At 41.0% G+C, this 12146-nt stretch overlaps 1 protein-coding gene across 2 annotated transcripts in view; it reads left to right on the top strand.

Annotated features, from left to right (window-relative positions):
• The window catches only part of TTC5 (tetratricopeptide repeat domain 5), a 17201-nt gene extending 6437 nt beyond the window's left edge, over positions 1-10764 (top strand). Inside the window, exons 4-10 of one of the 2 annotated variants that reach the window (XM_017868492.1) lie at positions 703-853; positions 1259-1350; positions 3262-3318; positions 3857-4003; positions 4188-4402; positions 7926-8070; positions 10341-10764. In XM_017868492.1, the coding sequence (XP_017723981.1) occupies positions 703-853; positions 1259-1350; positions 3262-3318; positions 3857-4003; positions 4188-4402; positions 7926-8070; positions 10341-10460 (927 nt within the window). In that variant the 3' untranslated portion in view covers positions 10461-10764. The remainder of the gene's footprint in view (positions 1-702; positions 854-1258; positions 1351-3261; positions 3319-3856; positions 4004-4187; positions 4403-7925; positions 8071-10340) is intronic. The other variant, XM_017868493.1, reaches the window with a different exon arrangement.
• Positions 10765-12146: the final 1382 nt, after the last annotated feature.

The raw sequence follows: 12146 nt of genomic DNA, 5'->3' as shown, positions 1-12146 counted from the left end.
GAGTGTGGTGGCTCATGCCTATAATCCCAGCACTTTGGGAGGCCGAGGTGGGCAGATCATTTGAGGTCACGAGTTTGAGACCAGCCTGGCCAGCATGATGAAACCCCACCTCTACCAAATACACTGGGCATGGTTGCACGTGCCTGTAATCCCAGTTACTCAGGAGGCTGAGGCACAGGAATCACTTGAACCCAGGAGGTGGAGGTTGCTGTGAGCCAAGATCGTGCCACTGCACTCCATCCTGGGTGACAGAGTGAGACCCTGTTTGAAAAAGAAAAATATGGCCAGGCACGGTGGCTCACCCCCGCCCGTAATCTCAGCACTTTGGGAGGCTGAGGTGGGCAGATCACTTGGGGTCAGGAGTTTGAGACCAGCCTGGCCAACATGGTGAAACCCTGTCTCTACTAAAAATACCAAAATTAGCCGGGCATGGTGGTAAATACCTGTAGTCCCAGCTACTTGGGAAGCTGAGGGAGGAGAATGACTTGAACTCGGGAGGCAAAGGTTGCAGTGAGCTGAGATTGCGCCATTGCACTTCAGCCTGGGCGACAGAGCAAGACTCCACCTCAAACCAAACCAAACCAAACCAAAACAAAAAATTTGAAAAGGTAAAAAATTAGACTTAGAAGATTGAATTTAGAATACATCTGGGAAGGGGAGGTAGAATCGGGAAGAATGAGTATGTGCCTTTTCTATTTGCAGTGCAGGAACAAAGTCTCTTTGCAAAACCTGTCAATGGTGCTTCGCCAGCTGCGGACTGGCACTGAAGATGAACATTCTCACCATGTCATGGACAGTGTCCGACAGGCTAAGTTGGCTGTTCAGATGGATGTCCATGATGGCCGCTCCTGGTGTGAGTGCTCTCAGAAGATCTCCAACAGGGTTCTAGAGCAGATGTTTTCAATCAGAGCAACATTTGCAGTCCATCTTTTGAGTCTGACTCTGAGGTTTAAGCCAGGGCATCTTTGTTTTGAAGACACACGAAAGACATTTTGGTGAACTGCTTTTCTAGGAACTCTTCGATCTTTTGATCCTAGTTTTCACATAAGCAAGGCAGGGCTTCTGTACGGTCTGTTCAGATTTCAGTTTGGGGTCCTTGTTGCTCTATTGTAGGGGAATTTTGGGTATACTAAGTATCGTGTCATTCCTGATTTGGGTTTCATGTGGGACCTCTCAAATATACTTTCAAGAATGATCAAAATAAGTCATATCTTGAACTTGGACTCTGAGATGATTCGTCACTGTGTTTCTCTTTCAGATATCCTTGGGAATTCATATCTTTCCCTTTACTTCTCTACTGGCCAGAACCCTAAGATCTCCCAGCAAGCCCTCAGTGCCTATGCCCAAGCAGTAAGTACTTATGGTCACCAGGCCAGATGAATAGGCAACAACAGAAGCAAAAGCGTTGTTCAGTCTTCTTTGTGGCCCTTTAGCAAGCATCACGGGCAGTGGCAGTGTTTGCTGGCATTTCATTTGTGTGATTTTGCAAAAAAGTGTCTGCAGAGATGACTGACTTCTTATAACGTAAGTGTGAGGAACCACTTGCATTGTGGTGCATTGATGCTGGATAGCTCCTTAACCTGTCTAGGTTGCTTACACACATACATAACCAAATCACAGAGCTGCCTCAACGTGTTCATCTTTCTTAATGAGAAGAAAGTTATTAAAATAATGCTTATTAATATTTTTGTACATTCATCTTTTTTTTTTTTTTTTTGAGACGGAGTCTCACTCTGTCACCCAGGCTGGAGTGCAGTGACCGGATCTCAGCTCACTGCAAGCTCCGCGTCGCAGGTTCATGCCATTCTTCTGCCTCAGCCTCCTGAGTAGCTGGGACTACAGGCGCCTGCCACCTCACCCGGCTAGTTTTTTTGTATTTTTTAGTAGCGACGGGGTTTCACCGTGTTAGCCAGGATGGTCTCGATCTCCTGACCTCGTGATCCACCCGTCTCGGCCTCCCAAAGTGCTGGGATTACAGGCTTGAGCCACCGCGCCCGGCCACATTCATTTTAAAGAACAATGAAAACTTATACTTCAGTGTAAATTAAGTGCTATTCCCAAATTAACCGTGAGATAATGTGGTTCTGGATTTCCCATGGGCTGAAAGAGAAAACAGTGTGTAACTTGTTCTGTGTCATTTCCTAGGAATTAAGTGAATTAGATTATTTAGGTTTTCAAGAAATTTATTTAGGTTTTCAAGTATTTTTATATTGATAGGCATTTGCATAGGGCTTTCCCTCAGACTTTGAGTGCCTTTTTTCTCATTATTAGAATTGGCTTCTGACTTCACGTTGGTCCTCTGAGCACTTTTTATTTAGCTCTCATATTTACCTTTCTTCTTTTGCTTCTCTTGATACAGAGAATTGCTTTTTAACTTATCATTACTTACTCTGCTCCATGTGGTAGAATAAAGAACACAGCTACTGTATGTTCATGTGTGCAATTCAGGGACTGCCCTTTTACCTTTTAAATTTGTTTTTCTCCCATTCCTGCCACTCTCCCCGCAACTCTAACTTTAAACTGCCTTTTTTCAATCATGGAACTTTTAGAGCAATTATGTTTTACTCTGATTTCTTAATTTGGTGAATGTTTACATTTTAAAGAGTAGTATGGTGTATTCATTCAACATTTTATATTTGGCTTCTGCTAAATAGTCGCTTTTAATTTTTTTTTTTTTTTTTTTTTTTTTTTTTTTGAGAAGGAGTCTCACTCTGCCACCCAGGCTGGAGTGCAGTGGCATGATCTCGGCTCACTGCAACCTCCGTCTCCCAGGTTCAAGTGATTCTCCTGCCTCAGCCTCTTGAGTAGCTGGTATTACAGGCGTGCGCCACCACGCCCAGCTAATTTTTGTATTTTTAGTAGAGACAGGATTTCACCATGTTGGCCAGGATGGTCTCAATCTCTTGACTTCATGATCTGCCCTCCTCGGCTTTCCAAAGTGCTGGGATTACAGGCGTGAGCCACTGTGCCCGGGCCACATATTTCATTTATATAAAGATTTAGTCTATCTTTATAATACTACATGGATAAATTACAATAATATTTTAAAGTCTTACACATATAAAAACACTTACATCCCTAAGGTTTTAGGGACTAAGATACCCACACTTGTTATATGGTAACTGCTTCTGTGGTATAGATTACATTTTGGCAAGGAAGAAACTTCCATTTCTCTAGGAAGAGGAAGTGTAGGACATGTTGGGCATGTCAGTCCTTAACATTGAGACAGGATGCCCTGATAATCTTTTTATCCCATTATAGGAGAAGGTTGACAGAAAAGCTTCTAGCAATCCTGACCTTCATTTGAACAGGGCGACGGTAAGACCTTTGGGGTGTAGTCATCTGAGAGTCAAATAAGTAAGACACCTAGGTCTTAGCTTGTGAGGATAACTGAGTGTGCATAGGGACACAGACTGGGTACAGACTGCGAGAGGAAAGCCGTGTTGTTCTATAAACAGCTAGCTCGGTTTGGCTTCAGTATCTGGTGTAGTCACTGGGGGGAAAGGAGAAGGGGCTGAGGAGGTAGAAGAATATGTAGACAATGGGGGCATCTTTTAGAAGACTTCTGAAATGTTAAGCAAATATAAAGGTCAAGTGACCCAATGTATACAACTTAACTATTTTAGAGTTTGGAAATTAGCTTCTTTGAAATGATTCCATCTTTGGGATTGTGATCATCTTGGCTAGGAAGAAGGATGTAAGGTGTTACCAGCTCTTGAGGCTGTTTATTGTAGCACAGAAAAATAACCAGGAAGGAAAACAGTTTATTTCTCTAGATTCCTAGTCCATGGTGCCATTATTCCCTCGGGATAGTTTGTTTGGATATACTTATAATTGGGATATACTTCTTGTACAGTTGCATAAATATGAAGAGAGTTATGGGGAGGCCCTGGAGGGCTTCTCTCGGGCTGCCGCCCTGGACCCTGCCTGGCTAGAGCCCCGGCAACGAGAGCAACAACTTCTGGAATTCCTGGATAGATTAACCAGCCTCCTTGAGAGTAAGGTAAACATGTCTAAAGGGCTGAATTCTACTTTTTATTTTTTTTTTATTTTGCTGTGGATCAATAAAATAAGAATAAATAGGTTTAGGAGGTCGTGATCCTATAGAAGTGGGTGGGAGGGAAGGATTAGAATCTCAAGGAAGGCGACTAGTTTCCAGCTTCTTACCTATTTCCTCTTCTTTGCAGGGAAAGGTGAAGACCAAAAAGCTGCAGAGCATGCTGGGAAGCTTGCGCCCAGCCCATCTAGGCCCTTGCGGTGATGGGCACTACCAGTCAGCCTCTGGGCAGAAAGTGACCCTGAAGCTCAAGCCACTGAGTACGCTTCAGCCTGGGGTGAACAGCGGTGCCGTCATCCTGGGAAAGGTGGTGTTTAGCCTTACCACAGAGGAGAAAGTCCCCTTGTGAGTTCTCTTGGATTTCCCCTGCTTTACCCTTTTGAACTAATTGCTGTCACTTCCTGTTCTTTCCCTGGCAGTTGAGGAGATTGTCAGTGGTCACAGATTTGTGACTTCTGATTTCCTTCAGTGACTGTTCCATGGGCAGATATTGCCTAGGTGATGTTTAACAATCTTTTGATCAGAGGCTTTTGTAGATTCTGTCACTGCCTGTTTTTTATCCCTGAGTTTGATGCTATGTGGATTCCTATGTCCATAGTTGAAATTTGGCAGGACTTTTTTTTATAAGACAGAAACCTCAAAATTCTTCTGTCCCTTTGCATTTTCATGATCATAGAAGTTGAAGGAGGACAAATTCTTAGTCCTGTTTGTACTTAGGTATACTTAGGCAGTTCTGAAAAGTGAGCTTTGAGTTATAATTTAAAGTCTGGTTGGGAGATTGTCTTAGATGTCATTCAACAAATATTTGTTGAGTGTGTAGTATATGTGTCATAGGGAGTGAGAAAAAAGAAATGTCAAGGACCCAGGTGCAGGTGCTGCTAGCAGCAGAGGAAATGAATTAAAATATTTATTTAGAAAATTTTTGGATCTTGAAAAGTTAGGGTTTAGTGAATGCCACCACTCCTTGGTCCTTCACTCACTTCCTAATCCCTGGTTGACTGGTTTCCCCTTTCTCTTTTTCTACTGAAATTGTTATTTTCCTAGGATCACCATTGTCTTTCTAGGCACTGGATCCAGCAACTTCTATTGTGTGGTTCCAAAACATTCTGACTTATCTGTAACTATTGCCTTTCACACTTGCCTTCTGTTCCATCTAAACAGAAATATTCACAATTCCCATTATATGGCCCAGCTTTCTCCATGGCATTTTCTAGGGGTTTGTGTGTTTGATGAGTTGAAGGGCAAAAAGATAGCTGAGAACAGTTTAGTTAACTAAAGCAAATCCGAGAGCTGAGAAGAATTAGAAAGGGATATAGACAAAGGTAGGTTTTAGAAGACCTTGAGAACAAATAGATATTTTGCCACTCCTTGGTTTCTCTTTTTCTGCCCAACTTTTAAATCTTAGATTCCCAGGACTCTATTTTTGTTTCTTTCCTTTTTTTCTCTTTATACCAGGATGGCCTATAGTTGCCAACTTTGATCACTTGTCAGTGGTTGCCTGACATACTGTGTAGAAGGATTCCGAGGCTTTGGATTCATCAGGAGAGTGCTTTGCTTGATTGCAATGTTTCCTGTGAATTCAGGTGTGTCACGTGATGGCATGAGTGTGATTCTTCTCCATCCTGTCTATAGATCATCTTGCCTTGTGATGTCGTATAAACCCAAGGCTTTGGCAGTCTCCTATATGTATCTCTAGCCCAAGCTTCATTTCCAAGTGTTGGATCCCTATAATCAACTGCCTCTGGGTTCCAATAAGAAATCTCTAACTCAGTATTTCAGTATTACTCACCTAAATCTTTCTCTGTAAACCTGTTTCTCCTCCCTGGATTCCTTGTGAATGAATGGTATCACCTCTCAGTCACTTGATTAAGACTTTTGGAAGAGTAGGCTTCTCCATTCTCCAAAAAGATTTGCCTTTTTTTCCTATAGACTTGACTTCTCTGTGTTTACCACCTTAATTAACCCCCTTATCACTTCTCCAAATAGGTCTCCTTGATTCTCTGGTTTCCTCCAGTGTTCCACAGTGCTGCCAGAGAAATGTTTCTTAGATGTAAATCTGACCATTGCTACTTCTTATTTAAGATTCCTTGCTGTGCTGGTACTATATGTAGCTTTTGGGATAAAGTGTGAACTACTTAGCTTAGCATACAAAGTCCTTCATGATTTGCTTCCTACTTCTCTTTCCATTATCTTCTGTCTCTTTCCCACCTGTGCCTTTTGTTTCAACCATGGAACAATTTTGTTGGTTTTAGAACAGCTGTTTTCATGCCTCTGTGTCTTGCATACAGTTACTCTGCCTGGATAATCTCTAGCTTCTTGACATACCTAACATCCTCTTCTGCCTCTAACATTTTGTTTTAAAAATTTTCAAACATACAGCTAAGTTGAAAGAATTTTACATTGAACAGTTGTGTTCTCAATCACTTATATTCTTCCATTAACATTTTATTTTACTTAGCTTATTACATATCGGTCTGTTTATCCTGCTATCAGAGTAAATTGCAGAGATCAATATACTTTACATACTTTAGCATGCAGTCATTAACTGAGTTCAGTATTTCAATTTTTTCTTTTTATGTAAAATTTACATACAATGAAATGTACAATTTTAAGTGTACATTTCATAGCTTTTAACAAATGGAAAATATCTGTATAACCCAAACAGAGACCATTACCACCATTCTGGGAAGTTCCCTCATGTTCCCTCCAAGGCAATCTCTGTTCCTGTCCCCTCAGAGGTTTTTAAAATTTTTACTAAGGATTAATTTTTCTATTTTAACCCAGCTGGTTTTTTACCCTTTAAGATTTACTTCGAGCATCACCTCTTCCAGGAAATCTTTCCTGCTTTCCAATTTTCATTTAGATAGTTCTCCTCTGGGCTCCCACAGTCCAATCTGTGGCTTCACTGAATTCAGCACAAGGGAAAAGCTATTCTGGCACCCATCACACTTTACTGTAAGTGATGACTTCATTGTTTGACTCCTGCTAGACTATAGGTCATTCATAGCTGGATTGGTATTTTACTGCTAAACACAATGCTTGGCACATATGTAATATTTGGTGAAAGTTTGTGGAATTAAACTACACAGACAGTGATGGTTAGAGGCTTTGGTTAAGAGCATGATAGTTGGCCAGGCGCGGTGGCTCACGCCTGTAATCCCAGCACTTTGGCAGGCCGAGACAGGCGGATCACGAGGTCAGGAGATTGAGACCATCCTGGCTAACACAGTGAAACCCCGTCTCTAAAAAAAAAAAAAAAAAAAAAAAAAAAAACTAGCTGGGCATAGTGGCGGGCGCCTGTGAGTCCCAGCTACTGGCCCGATAAGGCTGAGGCCAGGAGAATGGCGTGAACCCCGGGAGGCGGAGCTTGCCCAGTGAGCCGAGATCGCGGCCCACTGCACTCCAGCATTTGGCGACCGAGCAAGACTCTGCTCTCAAAAAAAAAAAAAAAAAAAAAGACGTTGTTGCATGAGTGTGATAGTTACATTGATAGACCAGGAATAATGTTACAACTGTAACATTTTGGTCTAGTTCTTCATTAATATTTGTTCAATGGCTTCAGTGTGCTTTGTCCTACTTTCTTAGCAAAGTGACAGATTGATGAGTTTCAGAAAAATGAAGACTCAGATGTACAAAGTGGAGGATGGTACCTCTCATAGGTTTTCTGAGTAACTGAGAGAAAGCATTTGTTTATTTTGTTAGTATTTTATTTTTAAACTTTAATTAAATTTTATATTTTATTTTAATTACCTGTCACTGACTTTAAGTCCAGTATTTTGCTAGTATTTTTAAACCACTATTTCTGCTCTTCTTTCCTACCTGCATACCTTTTTGCTGTCCTCTCTCCTAATCTATCTTTACGTGGCAGTACATTTGGCCTGGTAGATTCAGATGGACCTTGCTATGCAGTGATGGTGTACAATATAGTGCAGAGCTGGGGAGTGCTCATTGGAGACTCTGTAGCCATCCCTGAGCCTAACCTGCGTCTTCACCGAATTCAGCACAAAGGAAAGGTGAGCGACGGCGAGGATTCTCTTCCAACTCATAGGCTCTAAAAGTAGAACCAAGCTTATCTTTTTATAAAAGATATAGAAATAATTATATGTGAGTATGTGTGTAGGTTATGTGTGTATATATTTGTGTATATATGTTTTATATATATACATTGTTTTTTACTAAAAAGGTAAACTGGTAAGCAAAAAAATAAAAAAATGGAGTGAAATATTATCACTCAGGTGTTATATTATTACTCAGATGTTACTACTTTTTAACTGTTACTGTTAACAGTTTAGTGTATATACCTGAAGTCTTTTTTCTTTTCATAAATATATACACATATATTTATATCTATGTTTTAAATCATGAGTGGGATATTATATGCAAATGTTTGTGAATGTTTCCTATGTTTTTACATATTTCACACATTGAGTAGACGGGGTGATGAAGATGGTAATGATAGTTAACATTTATTTAACACTTAATTGAGTGCCAGACACTGTGCTAAGAGTTTTTATTGCCTGCTTTGCCCCATTCAATTCTTACAAAAACCTTATGAATGTAGATATTTAACCACTGTTTAACCATTTAGATCAGGGTTTGGCAAAGTCCATGGGCCACATCTGGCTCACTGCTTGTTTTTATTAAGAATGGTTTTTAGGCTGGGCATGGTGGCTCATCCCTAAAATCCCAGCACTTTTGGGAGGCCAAGGTGGGAGGATCACTTGAGCCCAGGAGTTTAAGACCAACCTGGGCAACACTTAGTGAGACCGTGTCTCTACAAAAAGATGTTTAAAAACTTAGCCAGGTATTGCAGCACATGCCTGTAGTCCCAGCTACTGAGGAGGTTGAAGTGAGAGAACCACTTTATCTCAGGAGTTTGAGGCTACAGTAAGCCATCATTGTCTCATTGCATGCCAGCCCGGGTGATAAAGTCTTTGCCTCAAAAAAAAGAAAAAAAAAGAAAAAAAAAAAAGAAAAAGAGAATGGTTTCTGTGTTCTTAAATGAAAAAATTGACAGAAGCATAATATTTTGTGATGTGTGAAAATTACAGGAAATTCAGATTTCAGTGTCCACAAATAAAGCTTTATTGGAACACAGCCACACTCATTTGCTTACTGTTGTCTGTGGCTGTTTTTGCACTGTGGTGTCAGAGGTGACTTGTTCCGTAACAGAGACCATTTGACCTACAAAGCCTAAAATATTTACTATCTGGCCCTTTACAGAAAGACTTTGATGATCTCAGATCTAGATTAGTACTTTTATAATAGAAAAAAAATTAGAAACACAGTGAGGATTTTTGTATCTTTGCTTGTATCTATGATTATTTCCTTAAATGAATTTCTAATGCAGAATCCTGGGTCCAAAGGGTATGCAGAATTCGGATGCTTTTGATACATATTGCCAAATATTTCTTTGGAAAATTGTACTAGTTAGTTGTCACTACCAACAGGGATGTAAATAAGTGTTTCTCTAGTTTTTTTCTCAACTCTGGTTGGAAACCTTTGAAAAGTTGTTTTCTAATTTTATGTGAAAAATATAGTATGAATATTATTTTAATTTGTATTTCTTGTTTAAATTGCCATTTTTTTGTGTCACTTGTTGATATTTCTGTGAAGACTTAAAAAAATTGGTTTATGAGAACTTTTAAATTTACTTTACTTGGACTTAAGAGCCTGCCTCTCATTGCCACATTTTTTGGATGAAGATTATTTAACATGTTTTACAACTTAAAATACACTTGAACTGATAAAGTGAGCTGATATCCTTTTTGTTATTAGGAAAATGGCTACATTCTGTTACATATTCTATTTCCTCCTCTTGATATAAAAAAGAGAAGTAACTTTAATTTGTATTTGGTGGATTAAATTTAGGACCTTATAAACATTTGGACTGAGATTTTCTCAGGATTCCCACTGGCTCTCGCTGGCTGCCATGTGTGTCTAGTTAATTATCAGGAAACACCATGGGAAAAGGCAGATTCTGTGAGAGTTGGTTGCATTCTTTTGTTAGGCAATGCCAGGAACTTGCCTTTTTTGAATCAAAGAGCTGTCTTATTCTTGTAGTGGCCCTGCATAAGCTTAAATGCTCCATGTTTTCCTTCTGAAGATTGAAAACTTTGGGAAAATTTCGTCCCCTTTGTTAGCTCAGTTTTGTCTGATGTGAGATGAAAGTAGAGGGGTATGCAATGGGGAGGTGGTGCAGAGAGTTGCAAGTGGTGTATCCCCATGCTGGAGCTTTTTCCATCTTGGAATTTGTAATTGAACCTTTGTCTGTCTTTTCTAGGACTATTCCTTTTCCAGTGTTCGAGTGGAGACGCCCCTCCTGCTAGTGGTGAATGGGAAGCCTCAGGGATCCAGCAGCCAGGCTGTTGCTACAGTGGCATCGCGACCACAGTGTGAATGACCTTCTTTGACTTGTGTGCTCAACAGGGACTGGAGGAGAGGGGACAAGGCCCTGTGCAGTTGGTCCAGCCACATCCAGTGATTCAGCAGGAATGGGAGGAATGTTTTAAATGAACTTTCCTTTTCCCTGCTTGTATTACACTTCGTATCTCTTCTCTCTCCTCTGTCCTCATCATGTTCCAGCTCTCTCCAGGGCCACATACTCTTCTGGCTTATCTCTCCTGTCTCTTCCACTGCTCTCTATGTTTTTTTTTTTTTGAGGCGGAGTCTTGCTCTGTCGCCCAGGCTGGAGTGCAGTGGCCGGATCTCAGCTCACTGCAAGCTCCGCCTCCCGGGTTCCCACCATTCTCCTGCCTCAGCCTCCCAAGTAGCTGGGACTACAGGCGCCCGCCACCTCGCCCGGTTAGTTTTTTTTTTTTTTTGTATTTTTAGTAGAGACGGGGTTTCACTGTGTTCGCCAGGATGGTCTCGATCTCTTGACCTTGTGATCCGCCCGTCTCGGCCTCCCAAAGGGCTGGGATTACAGGCTTGAGCCACCGCGCCCAGCCTGCTCTCTATGTTTTAAGCAAAGAGCATGGAATTGGTAGAAGTCTTGGGATCTTGTCATGGGACAGAGTCCCCAAGGTTCCTGTTGTTGCCTCCTTCCTAAGCCTCATATGTATATATCAGTTCAGTATTTATTGCTAAAGGAGGGGGCTTAATTTTGTAATGGCTTTGTTTTTAGCAATTTTATTGTTATTTTAAAATTTAGGTCCTTCCTCTTCTTTGGGGCTGGAACAGAATAAATTTGTTTGGGAAAAAAAAATACCATATAGTTTGGCCTGCTTTATTCTCCCTAGGCTTGTATTCTTGGCTTTAGGATCACTTCAATTTATGGGAGTAATAATCCCGTTTTTTTCTTTGTACAAGGCAGTTTATTTCTCTCCCAGTTAAAAGAATTCTGACAATAGACAGCCCAGGGCAGGAATGGCAACTCCACAAAGTTGCTAGAGACCAGCTTTCTTCCATTTTCCCATTCTGTCATTCCCTAGGGTTGGTCTTCACTGTGGTCCAAGATGACAGAACAATACTGTAATAGTGTTACTAGGCTGAAGGATCAGAGAGAGTTAGATAGATATTCAGTTTCTTTAGAGTCTAGTGACATGTTTTATAATAGTTTATCGTAATATCCTTGTGGTAAAATGGAGAAATTTGAGTGAGGATTAATAACCAATTGAATTGGCCGGGTACGGTGGCTCACGCCTGTAATCCCAGCACTTTGGGAGTCTGAGGTGGGTGGATCACGAGGTCAGGAGTTCAAGACCAGCCTGGCCAAGATGGTGAAACTCTGTCTCTGCTAAAAATACAAAAATTAGCTGGCGTGGTGGCAGGCATCTGTAATCACAGCTACTGGGGAGGCTGAGGCAGAGAATTGCTTGAACCTGGGAGGTGGAGGTTGCAGTGAGCCAAGATCATGCCACTGCACCCCAGCCTGGGCAACAGAGCAAGACTCCATCTCAAACAACAACAATAAATAACTGAATGGCTATAATACATAAATGTATACAGATGTATTTAGAAGACTTCTAGTGAAATGACTCAGATCTTTGTTCTTGGTCCAGTACTGTTCAGTTCTTTATCAGTGCCTTGAATATCATTGATGAGTCACTAAATTTCTGAAGAATGCAGAGGCCTCCTCAGAGAATGG

This window comes from Rhinopithecus bieti, unplaced genomic scaffold (genome assembly GCF_001698545.2).
Source record: "Rhinopithecus bieti isolate Rb0 unplaced genomic scaffold, ASM169854v2 scaffold_3902, whole genome shotgun sequence".
Classification (NCBI taxonomy): Eukaryota; Metazoa; Chordata; class Mammalia; order Primates; family Cercopithecidae; genus Rhinopithecus; species Rhinopithecus bieti.
Note: the sequence above shows the minus strand (reverse complement) of the source record. Positions and strands in the feature narration are given on the sequence as shown.